General features: G+C 40.4%; 1 protein-coding gene across 1 annotated transcript; it reads right to left on the bottom strand.

The window, feature by feature from the left end:
• Positions 1–517: 517 nt before the first annotated feature.
• On the bottom strand, positions 518–22176 carry LOC132403049 (extracellular calcium-sensing receptor-like). The gene is made up of 6 exons (XM_059986281.1): positions 22172–22176; positions 21563–21733; positions 17019–17310; positions 12913–13075; positions 1510–1653; positions 518–1425 (listed from the first exon to the last, which is right to left on the bottom strand). Exons 1-6 carry the CDS (start codon positions 22174–22176, stop codon positions 518–520), a joined length of 1683 nt encoding a protein of 560 aa, XP_059842264.1.
• Positions 22177–24078: the final 1902 nt, after the last annotated feature.

Raw genomic sequence — 24078 nt, 5'->3', positions numbered from 1 at the left:
CCAAAACGCATTTGCTTAAGTATTTGGACAGGATTGGTACCGGGTGTTACGGCGACTAAGCGCAAGAGAGCTCAAAAACGTTGGAAAATATTTTTCTAACTTTTGCTAACAGCAACGAATTAAGAACGTCTCAGATGGCGAGCAACATTATTGATATGAAGAATAAAATGAATAAAAAACGGTCCAAACTTTGAAATTCCTCAAGTTCCATTCGGACTGACGGATGGAGGACTTTTTGCATGATTTTGAGATACGTACTGGTTGAAGAGAGGTTTTGACAAGTAATGTTTAATCATGAAGAAGTCAGGAATATGTCATTCGGAATTCAAATTATCACCTGCTCAAATTTTCTTTTAAATGGTGGAGCAGTCCTAAATAACATATTGCAACAGATTTAAATGACATCGAAAGATTAGATTTAAATTAAAAAAAAAAGAAATTCGATCGTATCAAAAGGATTCAAAACTGCGTTTACTGAACACGGAATACATACACGTTTTCAAGGGGACACTGGAAGTTACAGTGAAGTCCCTTTCGCCATCATATGCTTTTTTGTATTATTCTCTGGTTTCAGTAATATAATGTAACATTTCGGTGCGAAAATGCAGAAAAGCAGACCGAAGCTCGATGCCCAGATAGCGAACACTTCGACAGCTGCGGTGTACTTTCCCGGAGAGCTCACATAAGCTGGAATAAAAGTTATCCAAACAGCACAAAATATCAGCATGCTGAAGGTGATGAACTTGGCATCATTGAAATTGTCCGGAAGTTTCCGAGCAAAGAATGCAAGCACTAAACACACTATGGACAACAGAACAATATAGGCCGAGACTATGCAAAAGGCCGCCATAGAACCCACGTCACATTCCAGAATAATAATGTCTCTGTAATGGTTCATATTTTTATGGGGATACGGAGGTGACACACCTAGCCAAACAGCACAAACTAAACCTTGCAACAAGGTAAGGATGAGTACGCCCAAGCGTTGCTGTGCCGGTTCGAACCAGTTCATCACACTGCTATTGGGAAGAGTTGCTCTAAAGGCAATCACGACAAGGATGGTTTTGCCCAGGATGCAGGAAATGCAAAGAACGAACACGACACCGAAAGCTGTGCGGCGCAACATGCATGACCATACCGATGGTTCTCCAATGAAGGCGAGCGAGCAAATGAAGCAAAGCAGTAGGGCGAAAAGGAGCAAGAAACTGAGCTCGGAATTGTTCGCTTTGACGATGGGAGTTTCTCGATACCGGTAGAAAATCACAGCGGTGGCCAAAGAGAAACATACTCCCAGTAGATTAAGTGTCACTAATATAAACCCCAGAGCTTCTCCAAATGAAAGAAATTCAATCTTCTTGAAAACACATTCAGTTTTTGCCTGATTGGACCAGTATTCCACTGGACACTCGATGCAGTCCGTGGAATCTGGAAATAAATCATTTGAGGTGAACATGTATGTGAACAGAGAACTGTGTAATGGAAAATCTTTGCATTCATCTCCGCACTTACCAGTGGCGTTACTGATCTCACCATCGGGACACTCTGCACATTCAAAACAACAAATTGGCTGCCCTTTCCGGCTAACTTTTCTAGTTCCAGGAAGACAGGGTTCTGAGCAAACTGCTCGTGGGATCTGAAGCAACAGAAAACATCCTGGTAATATCCATTGGACGTGTAAATGCACTTGTTAATTATGCTGAGGAGCTGACAACAAAGCCTTAACACGGAGTTTGAGAAGTAAAACAAAATAAAATATCCAGTGCACGTTGTACGATATTACTTCTATGCACATGCTTAGACCCGAACTATCAAGTCGTCTGTTTTACATATTAGTAAATGTTACCTTGGGAAGAGAAATTGAAAGTAGATTTAAACAAGGTCATAATTACACAATTAAAGAACGTCTTCTCTCTCCTTTGTGCCTGTATGAATACCAATCTAATCGTGGCTGATCAGTGTTGGCCTCAACAGCTTCTTTCCATCACGCCCAGATTCTTTCGATTACCGATCTGTCTCCATCTTAAGCATATCGAAAAACACGACAGCGTTTTATTTCGAAACTGTTGCTTCCTCGGAAAGATGTAGTGATTATGATAGAACCCAAGTGGCTGAAAGTAAATACCTTTTTATGACCAGTTGTATCACATGGGAGCTTAGAGAAATATGAAATTAACTTTTATTCAATATATTGCATTTAATTGAGAAATGAGCAAACACTTTATAAAAGCTCAACTCAGCTAAAAACAGTTTATTGATGATTTTCTTTTGAACTCCTTTTCTCAGGCTACTCACTTCAAGCTACTACAATAATTAGCTCGCATTGCGTTGCCCAGTTTCCCTGATAACATTTCTCTATAACGGCAATATCCTGGTGAAATCCTCACCATGCGCATGACTGACAGTGCCAAGTTGCTCAATGAAGAAATCTAAATAGGAATACACAAAATGAATCATGAGTGACATGTTTCACTTCATGTTTATGCACGCTTGATGCACGAGACCAAACACCTGCACTTAGTTCAGTGCTCAGTAGTTGCCACGAATATTCTTAACAACATCAATCAATGCCTTCCATGCGATCTTCTACTGTCTCAGCAGAAGTTCTTCTAATTGTCTGGCATGGATGACCTGTTTCATAGGTTGACAAAGAAGAATGCTTAACTTAATGTTGGCATTAGTTTTTCTAGCAAACATCTGTCTCAAATAGCGAGATCCTTCGCGTTTCTTATTCAACGGTTTTTCAATATATCTTGCAAACTACAGTTTAATTTTGAAAAGATAACATAAATATTTGAGGAGTACACAAGTGGCTTATATGCTACACATTGCAGCCCTGCTAGAACCAATTACTTACGGAATATCTAACTCTTTTTAATGTTATGAGATTCCTTGGTATGGCTATCTCATTTGAAGATTGAACAACAGTATTTAGTGTATCCAAACTGCTCTCCTTGTAGCCGTGTTACTACTTTCAGACCAACATATTGTAGTTGCAATACAGTATGTGCTTCAAAGAGACTTCCGAACTTCAATGGTGTTCTTTCATTTATACTGTATAGCTGTTGGTATGGAAGGTTAGATAATGCTGCTTTCTAGCAGTGTAAAAGTATTAACACAGAAGAACAAATGAAAATATGCCATTGTTGTGTGTTATACTGGCAACCAAAACATGACCAAGCAAGACTGGACGAGGTATAACTCTGTTCAGCTCACATTTTGGGCAACATTATAAATGATTTAAATTATGATTTGAAATAACACTTACTGGTGATTACATTTCCTTTGCATGATCTACATGACCATCAGACCAAATCACATGAGTTACATGCAAAAAGTATTTAGGAAGCAAATTCGTTGTTGTCTGATATAATCCGGTCTGCACCACCTTGAGGAGCAGAGACCCTCCTAGATTCACCGATACCTGAGGCAAGGATTGTCTACAAATAACAGTTTGCAATTATGTGCGTTTTCACTTGTGATTGTTTCCTCTTGATCGATACTTTTCATCTGTTTAAGTGTAAAGTCGAAGGACAAGTGACGAGGTTTTGTATATGGAATTTAGTGAGTTAAGTGCTAAGATGAAGGGCTGGACCGGCAGTATTGAAATCTAAACATTGCTACTCGTGTCACGTGCTAGTGGAGCTAGAGCTATGAAGATTATACAGTTGATTACGTGGTTAAGGATTTTTTGTAAGATGGAGGGCATAATATCTCTGCATGAATTGTCTATATTCCAGGAATGGTAGGACCAGAACAGAAGGGGCGCTTTGCACCTGAAATAGAGCGGGATTAATATCCTGGTCGGAAGGTTTGTTAATGCTGCACCTTGGGGTCTAAACTAGAGTTTCAAAGGGATGGGGACAAGAGCACCGGGAGAGTTCATGGAGCGATTATGGAGCCAGATGTAGGTAAAACCTCAGAAAAAATTAGGATCGAATGGTTGAGCATGGCGCCACTCGCTTCCATTGCTAACTCTGTTTCAAAGAGAGATATATCGTAAGAAAGGTGGGGTAGCTAGTTTACAAACAGAGGCAATATGGACCGAGGAGATGCTGTTGATATGGCCAGATTGCGATCAGCAGCATGTGTTACAATGCAAAAGACGGACCAAATCAAAAATGGTGAATACAGGCGTGACGACACTGTATCGGAATGCTCATAGTACATGGATTAACGTAGAGGGATATGAAGCACATTTGCAGATTGGCCAGTATGATGTTGGAAGCATCACTGGATCATGGCGGAAAGATTAAAGCTGGGAGTTTCATGTCCGAGGGAAATCATTGTATAAAGGATAGGCAAGAATACAGAGGAGCCGGCATTGCCCTGCGGTATTAAGGTGTAATCAAATCATGAGAAGAAACGTGACATAAAGTCGGAAGCTGCTCAATCATTGTTGATAGAGCTGAGAAAATGCGAAGGTGAAAATGACATGATGAGAATTATATGCAGATTCCCAAACAAATTAGAACGGGAGATAGGGCAATGTTACAAAAGTCCTGGAAACTGCAATATGTAGATCGATTGCGAAAATTTGATTGGTGCTGGACAACAGGGAGGAGAATTTCTGGAGTGTCTATGGGTGGCGTTTATAGAGCGGCTCATGCTACTACTCTGGACTGGGTGTTCTGCAATGAATTAGAATTGATTAGAAATATTAAGGGAAAGGAGCTTTCAGGGGAAAGTGAGGGGAAAGATGTTGGCTAGAATTGACTTCAGAAACAATGGCAGGAATTATGGCCGAGTAGAAATTGTTTGAATTTCTGAAATAAATTTGGAAGGCACATGTTAAACACATCCGAAAGTGGAAGAACTATTCTAAAGGAAAAAAAAAATAATTGGCACAGCCGCGGCTAACACGAAAAGTTAAAACACACTTGAAAGGCAAAGACAGGGTATATAACAGAGCAAACATTCGAGGGAAGATAGAGGATCGGTAAACATTTGAAAGTCAATAGAATGCATCTAAAGTGTCATTAGAAAGGTAGGGATAGAATATGAATGCAAGCTGGACAACAACATTGAAGAGGATACTTATAGTTTTTTTTTTGTCAGTTACATAAAGTGTAAAAGAGATGCGAGAGTGGATATCAGACTGCTGGTAAACGATGCTGGAGAGATAGAAATGGGGGGATAACGAAACTGGAGGAACTGAAAAAATAATTTTGCATCACTTCTTTCTGTGTAAGATACTGGAATTATAATGGCAGTTCCAGGTGTCGGCATGAACTGTGTGAAGTTCCCAGAAATATAGATAAGGTACTTGTGAACCTGTGAGTGCTGAAATTAGCCTTGTTACCTGTACCACATGATGCATACTCCAGTCTTTAGGCTGGCTGCCTGTCGCGAGTGGAGTTCCAAAGGAGGCCGATTCTTTTTACGTGATATGGTAATGAGTTCGATAACAGAATTGATGTAATTGTTCAGAAACTTGCAGACGATATGAAAACAGATGGAGGCCCAGGTAGATTTGAGGAAGTCAAGAGCTTACAGAAGGACTTAGGCAGATTAGGAAAATAGGCAAAGGAATGACAAATGGAATAATATGTCCGCTCCTTTATTGAAAGAAATGAAATCAGGAAGAAATGAAAGGCGTTTCTGTTTTCTACTTTGAAAAAAATACATGCAAACAAGGGAGGTGGAAAAAGACTTGCGAGTCCCTCTGCAGGATTCTCTAAAGTTTTATTTGCAGTTTGAATCGTGTTGAGTAAGACACATGCAATGTTAGCAGTCATTTCAAGAGGACTAGAATATAAAAGCGAGGATGTAATGTTGGATAAGGCCTGTCTGGATGATGATGATTATTAGTTTTATTATTACTTTGTTGTCACCAAGCAATTGATAGAATCATCATAGCGATATTTGATTTTGCGCTTCGCGCTCCCTTGAGTACAAATCGATAGAATATATATTGAAAAATGAAGTATAAATCATAAATTAAATAGAATAGGAAACAGAAAGTAAGTTTATGCAAAAAACATTAAAACAAAAACAAGAAAACGAGAGACAGGTCGGGATATTTGGAAGGTACGGTCCTGATCTGGGTCAGGATCCGTTCAGCAGTCTTATCACAGCTGGAAAGAAGCTGTCCCAAATCTGGCCGTACGAGTATTCAAGCTCCTGAACCTTCTCCCGGAGGTAAGGAGGACAAAAGGCATGTTGGCTGGGTCGGTCGTGTCCTTGATTATCCTGGCAGCACTGCACCGACAGCGTGCGGTGTAAAGTGAGTCCAAGTACGGACGATTGATTTGTGCGATGTGCTGTGCTGTGTTCATGATCTTCTTCCAGGTTGTGGTGCGCCCTAGAAGAATGCTTTCTACGGTGCACCTATAAAATTAGCGAGGGTTTTAGTGGACAGGCCAAATTTCCTCAGCTTTCTCAGGAAGTCAAGGCACTGGTGGGCATTCTCGGCAGTGGACTCTTCTTGGTCAGGACATCTGTGATATTGACCCCGAGGAATTTAAAGCTTTTGACCAGTTTCACCTGCGCATCACCGATGTAGATGGGGTCGTGCGGTCCGCTACTCCTTCTGAAGTCAACAACCCATTCCTTCGTCTTACTGACGTTGAGGGATAGGTCATTGTCTTCTCACTATGCCACCAGGTTCTTATTCCCCTCTCTATATATTCAATCTCAGCATTACCTGAGATACGGCCGACAATTGTGGTGTCATCAGCAAACATATATATTGAGTTCCATGGAAACTTGGCTCCTCAATCATGGGTGTATTATGAGCAGATTTGAGTAAGAATGTGCAGAAAATGGACAGTGTTCAAAAACTATCCTAGGATTGAATGGCTTCTCAGTTGAGTAGAGCTTGATGCCTCTGGGCCTGTATGCACTGGAATTCAGAAGAATAAAGGGTGACCTCATTGATACCTCTCTAATGGTTAGAGACCTTGATAGATTGGATGTGGATGGAACATTTCCAATAGTGGTCGAAAGTAAGACCAGAAGACACAGACTCAATACAGGGCTGTTCTTTTAACTTAAGGTGCTGAGGGAATTATTTAGGCATAGAATGGCGAATCTGTGGAATTCTTTGCCAAAAGCAGATGTGGAAGCCAAATCTTTAGGCATGTTTAAGGCAGAGACTGCCCTGTTCTTGATTGGTCAGCGCATGCAGAGATATGGGGAATGGGCAAGAGATTGGGCTGAGAGGCAAATTGAATCTGCAATCATGAATTAGAGGGCAGATTCGACGGGCCAGATAACCTAACTCTGCTCCTATATCTCATCGAGTAGTCTTACGATCTTTTCCTTTAGATTACATTCATTCATGGATTTTCGGAATTCGTAAGTGAAAAAACAAACACAAGCAGCCGAAACTGCACTTTACATATCATTACAGTAGAGCATTATCAGCAATATTAGCATCTAATATATCAGCATATATCCTAGACATGCAACTATTTTCTATTTCGCCTATTTCGATGCACGGGGAAAGACGGGACATACCGTATTTCCGGTCATACTCCACATGATGTCCTCTACATTCAGCGTTACTTCGCGACCTGGTGGAGCCGAGCCATCATAATACCCAATATCTACAATGTCAATGACACCCTTCACATTTTTTTTGTAAGTTCACGAAATCGTATCTTGGCACAGGGTCACCATTTTCATCAAAATATACCGCTTCTCCCGATTTCACGTTGAAATTCACAGTGCGGATATAGTGCAGCAACTGCAGAAGTAAAGCACGGGACGTTTGTCGTTAACCGGGATTCAGGTTTGGTGCACATAAATACAGAAACACTATGGCACTCTGATCAAACTTTACTGGGAATATTGAGTGCAGTTGTCTGGTCTGGAAACACGGTGCATAATATTAAAATGACGGGACGGGAGGGAAAAACAGGACGGTGGACGTGATGGTGTCAGAGATACATTTATTTTGGAAACGATGTGATAGGTGTGTGGAACGCATTGGCAGTGGTTGTAGTAAAGACTGACAGATATCAGAAAATTTAATACCAACACACCGATAAAGATAAATGGAGGGTTCTGTGGGAACTTTATTTGGCGCACGTTAAATTGCCGGCCAAAAATGCAGGGCCACAAGGTTTGTATTCTGCTGGCAATTCTATCTTTTAACATATTGAATCCTTTTGATTATAGCATTGTCTGCCCATCCTGGAGGTTGGGTTGCAAACGTTTGGTTAGCAGTCGAAGTGACTGCATCAGTGAGACCATAAGCCTCTAAGATATATGAGCAGAAGTAGGTCATTCGGCCCATCAAGAGTTCTCCGTCATTTAGTCCTGGGCTGTTCCAATTCTTCCAGTCATCACCATTCCCATGCCTTCTTCCCATACCCTTTACTCCCCTAACTAATCAAGAACGTCTCTATCTCTGCCTCAAATTCAAACAATGACCCATCTTCCGTAGGTGCTCGTGGCAACAAAATCCACAGATTTATTACCGTGTGACGATATTAATTTCTCCGCATCTCTGTTATAAATCGACACCCTTCAATTCTGATGTCGTGCCCCTTGTCCCAGACTCCCTTACCGCGGTAAATAACTTTGTTATACTTCTTCATTTTTCAGGCCTTTCAACATTAGAAATACTTCGTGAGATCCCCGCTCATTCTCCTGAACTGCAGGGAATACAGACCAAGAGCTGCCAGACGTCTCTCATGCTGCAACCCTTTCATTCCTGGAATCATTCTCCTGAACATTCTCTGAAACAGCCCCAATGTCAGTATATGGTTTCTAAAATAAAGAGCCCAAAAGTGCACACAATACTCAAAGTGTGCACTCACGAGTGCTTCATAGAGCCTTAACATTCCATCCCTGTTCTTATATTCCATACATCTAGAAACGAATGCCAATATTGCTTGCGCCTGATTTACAATCGTCTCAACCTGTAGGGTAACCTTTAGGGTATCCTGAGCAAGGAACCCAAAGTCCCCTTGCATCTTTGCAGGTTGAACTTTCTTCCCTTCTAAATAATAGTTTGCCCAATTATTTCTTCTATCAAAGTGCATGACTATTCACTTCTCAACATTTAATTTTATTTGCCACTTCTTTGCACATTAGCTTAAACTATCTAAGTCTCTTTGCAAGCTCTGTTTTTCCGCAACACTGCCTGCTCCTTCACCTATCTTTATGGCAAAGTTAGCCATAAATCTACTAATCCCATAGTCCAAATCATTGACATACATCGGAAAATGCAGCTGTTCCAATACTGACCCCTAAGGAACTGCACTAGTAACCGGCAGCTACCTAGAATAGAATCCCTTTAATCGCACTCTCTGTTTTCTGCCATGCAGCCAATTCTCCTCACATGCTGGTAATTTCCTTGTAATTCCATGGGTTGTTATCTTTCTAAGCAGCCTCATGCATGGCACCTTGTCAAAGGTTTTCTGAAAATTCAAGTACACCAAATCCACTGCATCTCCTTTGTCCATCTCTGCTTGTAATTACTTCAAACATTGCTGTAGCTGTCTCTTGCGAAACGTTCCTTTCAGGAAACCATGCTGGCTTTGGCCTATCTTGTCATGTGCCTCCAGGTTATCTGTCGTCCCTTTCCAACCCCTTCCCAACAACTGACGGGAGTCTAACAGGTCTATAGTTTCTTTTTAATTGCCTCACACTACTTTTAAATAGCGTAGTAAGATTTGAAAATTTCAGACATCCGGTACAATGCCAGAATCTATCGATTCTGGAAAGATTATTGCTAATGTCTCCTCAATCTCTCCAGCTACTTCCTTCAGAACCCGATGGTGCATCCCATCAACTCCAGGAGCTTTATCCACCCCCATACCACTAAGCGTCCTGAGCACCTCCTTAGTATGAATTTTCACTGAATATACTACACTTACCTGGCACTCTTGAATGTTCGGTATACTACAGACGTCTGCCACTTTGAAGACTGATGCTAAATACGAACACATTTCCTCTGTCATTTCTGCGTATCTCATCATTATATCTCTAGCGACATTTTCTATTGGTCTGATATTTACCCTTGACTCTCTTTTAACCTTTATATACTTAAATTCTTTTAGTAACTATTTTGATATTAGTCGCCAAATTCCTTTCATATTTCATCATTTCTTTCCAAATTACCTTCTTACTTTCCTTCTGCAAGCTTTACAAACTTTGCGTTTCATTGTCTGACATCTGTTTAGCTTCTATCTCGGCCCAGTCTTCACGTCAGCCATGGTAGTGTTCTTCTGCCATTCAAAAATCATCTTATTTGGAATATATCTGTCTTGCACTTCCCTTAATTTCGATGAAACTTCAGCCATTGCCGCTCTGCTATCCTTCCTGCTAGTGTACCTTTGCTGTTAAATTTGCCCTGTTCCCCTCTCATGCCATTGTAATTTCGTAAATTTCAGGTCGTCTGAGATTTATAAATTTCCTGGAAGAAGCAGAAAATTGTAAATCGAGAAACCTGTTAGAAACGCATTCACTTTGGTAGTTAGATTCTCACTAAATTTCAAAGTGGACTCAATCATATTATGATCACTGTTCCCCGAAGGTTCCTCAACGTTAAGCTCTCTTATCACTTCCTGATCATTACACAGCACACAATCCAGCACAGTTTATCCCCTAAACGGGTCAACACCAATCTGTTCTTAAAAGTCATCCCTTAGACATTCTGCAAATTCTCTCTCTTGAGGTCCAGTTCTGACCTAGTTTTCCCAACCCACTTTCATGTTCTAACCCGAAACGTTTATCATGAGGTTGCCCTTCCAACACGCCTTTTCTATCTCCTCCTGCAATTTCTAATAGCTGTTTGGAGGCAACTACTTTTAGGGTCCCTTTCCACTTGCCATTTCCGAACTCACTGCAGAGAGACTCCACACCTTCCAATTCTATATTATCCCATTCTACTCATTTAATATTATGTCATTTGCGCAGGACCACACCACACCTTTGCCTACTAACCTATCTTTCGAATACACCGTATATCTTTGGACATTTCAGAGATGGCCATAACGTCATACTTCCACACTCCAGCCGAAAGTCAAGAGTGAGCGTTGTTTATGCCTGGGGAAAAGGGTTTTATTTTGGTGCTGGCCGTTTATGTTCGGTGACTCCCGCCAATCAGATAGCTGTGTGAGTAGTACTGGCCTGCATCCTTGGTTATCAAAGGTTCTGAGCGTTGGTTCCTCGTTGTCCACGGCTCACCACTCGGCCCCTAACCCACAGACGAATACATACGTAAATTGTGTGTCGCCCATTATACTTGTCAACAGAGCTTTTTCTTCAGTAAGAAGCTTCTGAGAACGCTTTTGATTTCTTGTTTCGTGCGTTTGTAAGGATTTTTGTAGATTTTCAGATAAACTCTTGTCCTTCTTGTTCTTCATCTATCAGACACAGAGGACCGTGTCTTTCTACTGCTAATGTTTATGTAGTATCCCAACTACTTATTATACCATCCGTCCTACTTAGCGCATGGGGCAATCTACACATTAGAATTGATATATTACGTCGGTTCCCTCCTTGTAGTCTATTGGATCTTTAGTTCTCGAGACGAGTGTTCCTGTGGTTGTGCTGGGGTTGTGTGCTACCATTATTCCGTATGTCTATAGAATACCTGAATATCAGCTAGACGGAAGAAGACACGATTCTCTGTCCACCATCTCAGTATATGAAGATCAACAAGGATATGAGATCGCCTGAGGATCTAAAAAAGTCCTGGATGTATCACAAAATAAGAAATCAAGTTACATCTTAGAATCTTTGCTCTCAACAAACGACTATATTAAAAGGCATATTGAAATGGACGTACTTTAGGAACGATGTCACTGCGGAATCGGGGCTGAGTGGTGAGCCGCAGATACCTGAGGAACCAACGCTCGTACCGACAGATAAACATGACAATAATTCAGCGGAAATTACTCAACGATCCATTTGACAGGACCCAGTGGACACAAGGGGGCAGCCTGATTTACGAACAATAGAACTCTGTCGGAACAATGTAAACGCAATCACTCCTGTCGATTGCGCGTTGGTGACCTCGACTGGTTAAGAATCGTTTGCAACCTAAACTGCAGAGTAGAGAACAATTCTACAAGCAACTTGTTAACCAGAACTACCAGATTTCTTTCACATTGAACGCATCTGCTGAAAATAAAGATTTAGCCGCCACAAATAGTATTGGTGCCAGAAAAACAATGCGCAATACATGAATATGCATGAAAATGCATTAATATCTTCAGCAATTATAAACATATCTGTCCAGATCGTTACTGAAGTGTTTGCCTGTGTAAAGGAAATTCACGCCTACCTGCCTCGCCTCAAAGTTTGAAATATGTGCACAGGTTTTATTCATAAAGGGTCCATTGCCTTCTACACAGGTTAACAGATCGTGCAACGCGTGTGCGATGGAGTAAACCGCCGTATACACATGAAACGAACTTCCGTCCATTTTCGCAGGAAGGTAGTTATTTTCGATCCCTTCCATTTGTTCATTCCCTGTGCATTGCCGAACTTGAACTGGAGAGTTCCCCAGGTTTGTGCTGTTATCTGTGGTAAAAAAGCATGCGAATAAGGCTTCCCAAAACTCTGTCACTAAAATGCTGGCAGGAAAGTTGTAAGGATGGACTCCATGAAGAAAATCTCTGAGATCCGCTATCTCAGTCCTCCGTGTAATAGGACCGATTGTCCCAGTGAGATAATTAGCTCTTTCCTCAGGTGGGAGAAGCTTTCCTGTCACCCACGCCTCACTTCCAATCCACTGTATTCCGGTTACATTTTGCCGCCAAATTTCTTTCAATAAAAGTCGCATATCACCTCCGTGAACAAAGGCCACCACCACATTAGTGGATGCCTGTTTAATCACCTGAACAATTTTACTTATTTTTTCTGGCGCGTCGGTCCTGTAGAATGATTCAGAGTAGGCAATGCACACCCCAAATGTTTCCACATGCTCCACAAATCCTTGCATTCCGAAATTACCGTAATCTGTGTTACTTCTAATTGTTCCAATCCACTTCCAGCCAAAGGTTCTCACCAGTTCAGCGAGAATTCTGGATTGATATTGGTCGCCGGGTATAGTTCTGAAAAACGTTGGGTATTCTTTCTTATCGCTGAGACATGAGCAGGTGGAGTAGTAACTAATCTGCAGGAAAGGAGGTAAATATGCTATCACAAGTGTGACTGAAAGATCACAAGCGCTCCATCGTGATTAGTTCTATGCTTGCATATAATGTAAAACTGAATATACTACATGAAAAATGCACGGCATATATAACATTGTTAACTGGAATATTCTGGTATATTTTAGCCCGTTGTAAGCTACTTACTAATGCCTCGTGCTAAAACTCTAGTTAGCCACTTCATGATTATCGCATTCAATACTGAACATTACATGAATGTAAGATCGCATAGAGTCTGGAGATGGGGAAGACGTTATTTACCAGGTGCTGCCCATATTACAAAGGAAACACAATGTGTAAAGTTTGAACAAAAGTAGTTACCATTTCTGGAAGGAAGAGCCTGAGGGAGTATCTGATATAACATTCCTGTTTACGCTCGTCTCAAATACAGATAAACTATTTTAATACTTTTCTAGGTGGGCGTGCTGTAACAGAAGAAAACCACGTCGGTCAGGTCCCCGACACTGAACCTGGCTCTGTGGCTGAAAGAGGAAAGGGAGATACTTGTCCTTCTAAATTCCAGTGAGTACAAACACAGAGCTACAGAAATTCCTAGTATGATAACCATTGCATTCCCCGAATCATGCTTGTGAACCTCCTCAGACCACTCTGCAATGCCGAGACATGTTTTTTAAAATTTGGAGCACAAAATAATTCACAATACTCAAGGTGAGGCCTCAGCCTTGACATAAAACCTCAGCATTATATCCCTGTTCTTGATTTTAAACCTCTTGAAGTGAATGCTAACTTTACATCTTCCTTCCTTACCACGGAATCTACCTGCAAGTTAACCTTTAGGGTGCTCTGCACAAGGACTCACAGATCATTTTGTATCTCAGATTATTGGATGTTCTCCATTTTTTAGAAAATAGTCGGCATATTTATTTCTTCTGCCTAGTGCATAGCAATGCATTTTGCACATTGTATTTCATTTGCCATTTTTTGCCCATTCTCCTAATCTGTCTCAGCCTGTCTGCAGCCATCCAGTTTACTCAGCAGGACCAAGCCCCCCACCTATCTTCGTATCGTCTGCAAACTTGGCGTCAAAGCCATCTATTCCAGCATCTATGTCATTGGTATACAGCAAAAACGAAGCGATCCCAGCACCTCCCCTGCGGAACACTACCAAGCAATAACAGCAAGCCAGAAAAGGATCATTTAATTCCCACAGATTGCTTCCCAGAAATCAGCCAATACTCTAAACATGCCAGTAAATTTCCTGCAATATCACGTGATCTAATTATGGTAAGTAGTCTCATGTATGGCAACTTGTTAACCGCCTTCCGAATGTCCAGATAGACAGTACCTACTGCATTCCGTTTATCCTACTGGTAGTCTCCTGGAAGTATTGGAAGAGATTCGCCAAGCAATATTTTCTCTTTGGGTAACTATGTTGACCTTGTTCGACCTTATCCTGTGTCACCAAGTGATCCACATCCTCATCCCTAAAAGTTGTCTCCAACATCTTCCTAACCACTGAGATCAACTAACTGGTAGATAATTTATTTTCTGCTGCCTTCCTCCTTCTGTGTGCAAATTTCTATTATTACTGCACTTTGGCTGCGTCCAACGTTTTTTTCAAAGATCATTACTGATGGCTCTACAATCTGTACTGTTGGATCAGAAAGCTAAGCTGCAATTATTCTGGTCTTATGTACTGGGTGATTTATATACCTTACGTATTTCAGCTTTTTAAGCATCTTCTCCATTTTAATAGTAACTGCACTCAATTCTATTCCCTCGTACCCTTCAACATCCGGAACACTGCTAGTGTCTTCCTCAGTGAGGGCTAATGCAAAATACTGATTTATTTCATCTGGCATCTCTGTGTCCCCGTTATTATTTTGTACTATCCCGACTCTCATATTTCTTTTATATTTTTACATAGTTGGAAAAGCTCTCAGTATCCACTTTAATATTGTTTGTTTGCTTCTTTTGATATTTCCTCTTTTCTTTTATCATTTATAAGTATTATTTCAATTGTTCTCTTTGGGTTTTTAAAAGCTCCCAGTCCCTTGTTTTATCACGAAGTTTTGCATTGTTCTTTATTGGTTGAATGGTTTTATTGCTAGAGGGATTGAATTTAAGAGCAGTGAGGTTATGCTGCAAATGTACAGGACACTGGCGAGGCCGAACTTGAAGTACCCGGTGCTGTTTTGGTCTCCTTAGTCGAGGAACTACGTACCGGCGTTGGTGTTGATGCAGAGTAGGTTTATCAGGTTAATTCGAGAGATGAGTGGTTTAGAATGTGAGAAGAGATTGAGTTGCCTGTAACTGTACTCGTTGGAATTCAGACGAAGATAGAGATAGAGGCAGGGAAGTTGTCTCTAATGGTAGGTGAGCCTAGATCTAAAGAGCATAGCTTCAAGACTCCGGGAGGTAAAATCAGAATGGACATGAAGAAGAATTCAGAATGGTGAATCTGTGGAATTCTCTGCTAATGAAATATTGGAGGCTATCACATTAAATATGCTTAAGACAAGTTTGTTTAGATTTTTGGTGAGTGAGGGAATTAGGAATTAATGGAAAAGGCAGTAGTTGGAGATCAGTCCATGAGCAGAACTGCCAGGATCTCATTAAACGGCGAAGCAGGCTCGACGGGCCCGCTGGACTACTCCAGCCCTTATTTCTGATGTTCTTATGCTCTTTGTTCTGTCCCTGGTAATATCATGAACGAATACATCTGGTTGTTTTCCCCTTCCCCTCTCCAAAATGCTGTGGATGCGATCTGAGACATCTCTTACGTGGTATCAGGAAGGTAACATATCGATCAGCAAAATCTTCTGTCTGTTTCCCTGACTTATGAGTTCCCTATAACTACCGCTCTCCATTTCTCCAGTTTTTCGTTCTGCAACCGGACGCTTGCCCTAAGGGATATTTAACCTTAATATTTCTAATCAGTTCCTGTGCATTGTACCACACCCAATCTCGAAAAGCTGATCCCATAAAGGGTGCAACCACAAGCTGATCAAAACTTCCATCTCGTCCGCACTCCAGAAAGTTCCCTCACTGCCTATTGAAATCTACCGTGACAATTATAAACTTATGCTCTGGTTATGCATTTTGTATCTATCGTTTTGATGTGCAGACTACACCCTACCTACTGTTTGGGGTTCAGTATACACTCCCATCAGGATCCTTCAGATGAAAGTGCAGGGAACAGAGGAATATGAACACTGAGTATTCACAGGATCCAGTTTAGTTAAGCATGTAGTTGTTAAGCTTTAATTACTTGTTCGCATCATTTCAAGCTATGCAGTTCTGTTATGGGTTCTATGCTCTATTACAACTGAATAATTTACCAAACACAAAAATTATGAAAGGAAAACTTAAAATATTTACAGTTTAATATTCCAAAAGGTGCAGAAGTATCGTTTGGAGAAATTGTATTACAGGAAAATCACAAGAACTGAAATACTTTATTTTATTTTTGTTCTCGTGATTTGCTGAAATTAAAGCAATTCCGGATAAAGGCAATGTCCCAAAAAGACGGCATCCGTCTTCAAGGACCCTCATCTACCAGGATATGCACTCTTCATACTGGTACCATCAGTACGGATATATAGTTTCTTTGCAACTAGACACTCAAATGTTTTTGCAATTGTTTCTTCCCCTCTGCCATCGGATTTCTGAATTGTCAATCAACCTTTTTTTTCGTTTTTTTGCTCTTTTCTTGCACTCCCTGTTCAACTGATGTTAACGTATTTCTTTTTAGAATTTAGATTTTACTTATTATGTATTGCAGTGTACTGCTGCCGAAAAATCTTATACTTAATGCAATATGCCAGTAATATTAAACCTGATTATGTTTATAATTCCTCAAATGAAAATCGGATACTTATGTCCATGCGGATAAGGTGAACTTATTTTATGAGTAAAGATGCAGTCAAATATTTGATACGTTACCAGCGGAATCCCGAAGTAACCGACTGTCCGAGCAGTTACGATAGAATTTGTAGATGCACCGCAGCCAACAATAGCAGCGACGTTCGAGGAACCTGTACATTCGGAATATTCAACTGATTCCTCTTCTCCGTTGATCAATGCAAGTGCTGTTTTCGAGGCGATCGAGGGCGACGAGCAGTCATCGTGGATCTGATACCCCAGTGTGATTTCTGGGAGGAGATTCTTATTCTGGTTTATTTCTTCAATAGCAAAAATCATCGTCTGCGCCAATCGGAAGCTTTCAAAATCAAAACTGTAGGGTAAATGTAAGACGAGCAGGAAACGTTTTCAGATTCGTAATTTAATGAGATACCACGTCAAAGATTTAAAATGCGAGGATTGAAAGCTGTCAAGCTACACGCTAACGATAATAAGAGGCAATTACCATCATAATTGGACCATTGAACACATCGAGTCTGATCAGCAATTTGACCCATTGCAAAATTATTAGCCCCCTCAAGCTTGCTCACACTCATCCTCCACACTACGGCCTTACTGGTCAAGAATCTATTGGTGTTCGTTTTAAATATACCAAATCGATAGCTTCAACTTTGACTGGGATATTGAATTCTACAAACTCATCATCGCATCTCAAGAAATTGCTCCTAATTTGTATTCAGAAAGAACGGCCTCGTATACTGAATCCGAGATTGTCCGACTTTAAAACATCCTCTACACCTCCACTCTATTTAGGCCTTCAATTGTTCGGTAGGTTTCAGCATGATGCTCTAACTTTTTTTTTCAAAATCAAATTGAGTACAGTCCCACATTCACCGACACGCATTTCATACGTCATAATTACATTTTCGTTAATCTTCTTTGGTATGGTACACAAAACTGTTCACAATTAAGAGAAGGTTATGCAAGTTTTCCAGCTTCTGAAATTGATTAGGTATCTCGACAAAGATTTAAACTGTAGGAGCTTATTTTTTGCTCATGAAGACTAACAGAATGAACTTTTCATTTCCTTTTTATTCGCATAGAATATGGCCTTGCACAGCGGATTATAGAAATTGGGTGAACCACTGAGGACAAATACATACTATGGCTTCAATTTAACTTTCAGTTTGCCTATTTCTGTTTTGGCCACACATCTATCAATCTTCATGCCCTCCAGTGTTTCCCTGCGCAGATCTCGCATCCGAATACATGCCAATTGTTGGTTACTTTACCTGCTAAAATCTACCACCTGAATATATTGTAGCGACCACTTGGTCCATAATAGTAGACGAGGAAGCTTGTTAACTCAACTACGGTTTTATTGTGGTAACCACCAAACAGACTGAGCACCATGACCGGGAAAGTGAGCCGGTCTCAAATAGACGGTGTGGTTGGGGGGCGGAGCGGGGCGGGAATGACAATTACACACACAGGGCAGAGTGTACTCAGAAAATAAGATGTTCCGTGGACATTCTGTACTAATCAATGACAGATTAATAACTGCGAAATGATCGGAGACAGCCTTCAGAGGTGTCATTTTTTTTATATTCTCTTAACGTTGATAATAGTTCATATGAACCCTTAAAACATTAGTCAGTTGTACGGTTTGTGGGTAGGCAGACATTAATTGAAATATAAATAAACTTGGCCATTTGAAAATAATTTCTGTCAATATTTCTTGATATCAAATAGATCTGCGTGATATCATTTAAATTTAATTTACGTAGACGATTTCAGCACAAGAGCAAGCTCTTCGGGCTACGATGTTCATCCAAGCTAAATAAACGAGCAATTAACAACAAACTAAACTAACTTGTTCTGTCGGTACATTGTTCCGATCTCTGTATTCTCTGCACAGTCCTGTGCCTATCTAAGGGGCTTTTAAATACTACCATCAACTCTGACAGTGCATTTCATGCATTCACTAATCACTCCGTAAGAAACTACATGTCTCCTTAGAAAGTCAGCTTGCCTATAGTCATACAAATATTAAGTATTTTGATACTATGACATCGATACTGACCGTCAATTCTATCTAGACCTCTTATAATCTTATAAACGTCTGTAGGTCACCTTTCCAGGGAGAAAAAAGTCCAAGTTTGTACAACCTCTTCTTTTGAGCATGACTACTATTCTAGGCAGCATCCTTGTCAACCTCTTCTTCATCCTTTCAAAAGGCTGCACCTCCTTCCTATAATGATATGACTACAACAAAATACAGTGCTCCGGATGCAGCCACACTATCGTTTTGGTCAGAACCATAGCGATCAGAAATGCTCATATTTCATTATCAATTATTGTTGGACGTTCAAAGTAGCATATTTTGCACGTCAACTAGATAACATAACCTTCAAATTCAAATATATGGGGCGGTGCAGTGTGCAGTGCAGTGGAAACTCTCTTTCATAAAGGATAAAAGACAATACCCAGATGCAATTACAACATTTGAAAGAGATTTGCGCAGATAGGTGCGTCGTGGACCCGGAGCTGATGCAGCAAACCTATGGACACTGACAATGTGGGACTACACTGCACTTCAGTACACACGGCAATAATAAACCAAATTACTAACGAGAACGTAAGTGTTAGGAGGAGAAGTAGGTTGTACTTTGAACAATTTGCATTTCAACTAACTGTAGCCTACCAGCAATCACATACATGCCACACATGGTCGTCTCTTCCAAACCATTGATGCTCTATTATGAACATTTTAGGACTCAGCAGCAATTCCTGTGGAACTTTGCACACGTCTGTCTGCCATCTACCCAAAAAAGCGTCCCAGCATTAGCAACTCCTTGCCATCTATCGGGTATCAATTCTTTGTTCATGCCAGCACATTACCTCAACCATGGACCCGTTCCTTATGGAAAAGTCATTTATGCTGTAACTTAAAATTGGTAGTTATCCTCGTCTATCAAAATAAAAGTAGTAGGGCCTTGCAATCGTCACCTGATTCAGAATAAAAAAAAAGACAGTATGTTTGCAGATCACCACACAAAACCGTCCCCTCCATGCTTGCTCCCTGATATTCTCTAATACTCTGTGTTTGTTGCTGAGAATGTCCAGTTTCTGCAGAATCTCTTGTCTTAATAGTTACAGGTTCTCTCAGGGTTATGATTGGATTCTAGGATTCTGCCTCTGTGATCAGTTTGTAACTTGCTCAAGGACTGCACATAAGTCGGATGTTTCTAAGTAGGGGAGAACCCATAATTGTCCGAAAGGATTGCAAAATTCAAATAGGAAGATGGAGTTAAAGGAAACTGTTCTCATCAATACTGTAGAGCAGGGGATGACACTCCGCTTCAGTTATTAAAATTGCACATCAAATCTGTTGATACCCTTAAGAACTGCATGACAATTACCAGCGACATGGTTAAAACAGTTTTTCCCTCTGTATTTGAAGGCACCCTATGAACCTATCCAACCCGCAAAGAGGAAGTTTGCAGGGAATGCAATTGCTACTTTAAAAAAAACGAAATACTTCATGCAAGCTTGAACAAGCAGCAACCAAACTTATTTCGATTGAAATATTGCACTATTTTGATGACTGATGGTGCTATTGTTTGTTTTTAAATATGAGCTGTGGATGTACCCATCAAGTTAGGCCGGATGTGTGCCAGATGATGGGTCTCGACCCGAACAGTTCACGGTCAATTTGCTTAATTCGTCGATTTTCTTCAGAGTTTGTTTTATATAAAATCCAGATATCATCATCTGCCTCCTTATGCGTCTCCACTGATACATCCGTTTCAAAGAGCACTCAGTATCTGTCTTGCAATACATAATACTACAACATGAAGCATCACAGTGTACACCCGTTAACTGGACCAGAACTGACCATGGTAGACCTTCCAATAGCCACACCCTTTTAGATAACTACACATTTACAAAAACAGACATGGAGACACCTCATCGAACACTTTCTTCAGAGAAGCTGCATCGCCAACAAACAAATTATTCAGCGTGATTTTTCTCGAGTATCTGGCTGTAAACCAGAACTAGTTATGTTCATCCTTTCAACCGTACGAGGGAGAAAATTAAAATTCATCCATTCCGTTGAAACCTTTATTTTTGCCAGGATTTTGTTTGAATCGCAGAGCAGTTTGAATCAAATTGCTGAATAACATAGTTATTTTTGTGAAGACAATTAAATGTTAATTCAAAAAAATTCCCGTAGTTAAGACAATAAGACCATCAGATATAGAAGCAGAAGAAGCCCGTTCGGCCCATCGAGTACGCTCCAGCATTCAGTCATGGCTGATTCCATTCTTTCAGTCGTTCCAACTCCTTTATCATCTCCCTATACCCTATGATGTCCTGGCTAATCAAGAACTACCTATCTCTGCTTTACATGCCTACAATGCCTTGGCACCTACACATCATTGCCAATTATAGCAGATTATACTTTTAAAATTCCCATTCCAGTACACTGCCTCAGTAACATTAATAAATTAAGAACACACAAAATATCCAAATGATAATCAGCTCTCCAATAGAAGCATCTGCTCCTGGTTTTTATTAGTCGGAGTGGTAAAGAATTTACAACCGTCGGAAAGTAAACTTACCTTTTGCACGCAGTGCTTTTCGGGGTAGAGGTAAATTTATTGGAGTCGTGATTGCGATCCAAGTGCATGTTGAATATTCCGCCGATGATGATATCTCCATCTTTGTATAAATCAGGTAAAGTAACTTTTGCTCTACGTTTACAAAGTATTCCGTGCGTTGCTGGCGTAGCCCTGAGCAACAGCAAAATCAGAAACGGAGACATTGCTTAGCTTAAGGGACTGTCACGTTTAGGACAACGATCAAGGATTTATATTGTCTCTATGAAGATCAGAGCATGTCCCAAAGTGGTTTACAACTGCACCAATTAGCAATGCGCTAACTCTCCCATAATTATATGGTACATAAGGGACTCATGTTTTGACTTCGGTATATTTAGGTAACAGCTGGAAATGTCTTAGAGAATAAGCAGATAATTCCCGTCAGAGGGTGAAGGTGTTCCTAGGAAATTAGCAGTAACACCAGAGGTTATGAATGTTTCGTTCTGCTACTATTTACAGATATGCTATATAGTTAGTCATCTAATCCTATCACGAATAACTGACAGCAATTCTAAGTTGAATAATAACTATAGAAAACAACTAACGTTATATATAGTCGCAGGAACATACCGCATAGACGCAGCTCCTTTGCCCTACCCCGTTCGTGCCAAACCATTTAAATTGTTATTTCCCTCCACATGCATTTGAACAATAAGCCTCCATACCCCTACCATGCATATACCTATCCAAAATTCCTGAATTGAAATGGAGTTTCCATGCAGCACATAAAAGTTGAATAAGTGCAATGCAAATTTTGTTATCACCGTGCATATATGTCACTATAGAAAATACTGAGATTCTTTATCCTCCGGGCATACTCAACAAATCTATACATTAGTAACTCTAACAGGATCAGTAAAATATCAGCTGGAGTGCAGAAAACAACAAAATGTGCAAATGTAAATAAGACTAAACAGTAGTAATAACCTGAGCATTAAATGACAAGGAAAAATGTCTTTAACGTGAGGTCCTTGTGCCTAGGAATTACCGGTTTATTACAAGCACGTGCAATGAACCCCTATGTTCAGGAACCTAACGGTTGTGGGATAGTAACAGTTCTTGAACCTGGTGGTGCGAGTCCTAACGCCCATGTACCTTCTATCTGATTGCATCAGTGAGAAAGTAGCATGGCCTTGGTGGTGAGCCTTCCTGTTGATAGATGCTGCTTTCTTCCAACAGCTTTAATGTAGATCTGCTCATTAGTTAAGAGGGCTTTACTAAGTTAATTAACTTTTGTTGGACATTCCATTCAGCTTCATTGTTTTTATTTTTCATTCCAGGCAGCGAGGAAGCCTGATGGTGCTGGCAACTCGTTCCACACTCTCATCCTCGGAGTGAAGAAGTTTCCACTGATATTTTACTTATATCTTTCACTTTTCATGCTTAACCTATGAACCCATTTTTTACGCTCACCCAACAGCAGTGGAAAAAGTCTGCTGGAATTTACAGAGGCATGCAACAGTTTGGGCACCCGGTCAAAATTTCTGTTACTGTGAATAGCTAAGCGAGTAAAAGTTGAACTGATGTTCAAAAGACATAAAGTTAAAGATGACACATTTCTTTACTATTTTAAGCAAGAAAACCTTTCTTTTCCATCTTTTATAGTTTCAAAATAACAAAAAAAGGACAAGGGTCCAAAGCAAAAGTACTATTAAAAATGTTTAAAGTAACATCTAAGCAAGTCTGATGCATTTTGGATGAAGTTAAAATAAAACTTTTTAGCTGCAATGAGCAAAGGTACGTTTGGAGAAAAATAGCAGAATTTCATGCAAAGAACACCTCTCCAACTGTTAAGCACGTGGGTAGATCGATGATGCGTTGGGCATGTGTTGCAGCCAATAGCACAGGGAACATCTCACCGGTAGAGGGAAGAATGAGTTCAATTAAATACCGCAAATTCTAGAAGCAAACATCACACTGTCTGTAAAGAAGCTGAAGGTGAAAGGAAGGTGGCTTCTACAACAGGATAATGATCCTAAACACACCTCGAAGTCCACAACGGATTATCGCAAGAGGCGCAAGCTGCAGGTTTTGCCATGACCCTTACAGTACCCCAACCTAAACGTCATCGAGAATCTGTGGATAAACTTCAAAAGAGCCGTGCATGCAAGACAGCCCAAGAATCTCACAGAACTATAAGCCTTTTGCAAGGAAGAATGGGCGAAAATCTCACAAACAATAATTGAAAGACTCTTAGCTAGCTACAAAAAGCGTTTACAAGCTGTGATACTTGCCAAAGGGCTTGTTACTATTTCTTGCCATGCTGTGTGCCCAAACTTTAGCTTTGTGGCGTTTTCCTTTTTTGTTATTTTGTACCTGTAAAAGACGAAATATAAAAACAGTTTTCTTGTTAAAATATTACAGAAAGCTGTCATCTTTAATTTTATGCCTTAGGAAAATCAGTTCAACTTTTGCTGGCGTATCTATTCACTGTAACAAAAATTTTGACCAAAGGTGCCCAAACTTTTGCATGCCAA

This window comes from Hypanus sabinus, chromosome 2, assembly GCF_030144855.1.
Source record: "Hypanus sabinus isolate sHypSab1 chromosome 2, sHypSab1.hap1, whole genome shotgun sequence".
NCBI lineage: Eukaryota > Metazoa > Chordata > Chondrichthyes > Myliobatiformes > Dasyatidae > Hypanus > Hypanus sabinus.
Note: the sequence above shows the minus strand (reverse complement) of the source record. Positions and strands in the feature narration are given on the sequence as shown.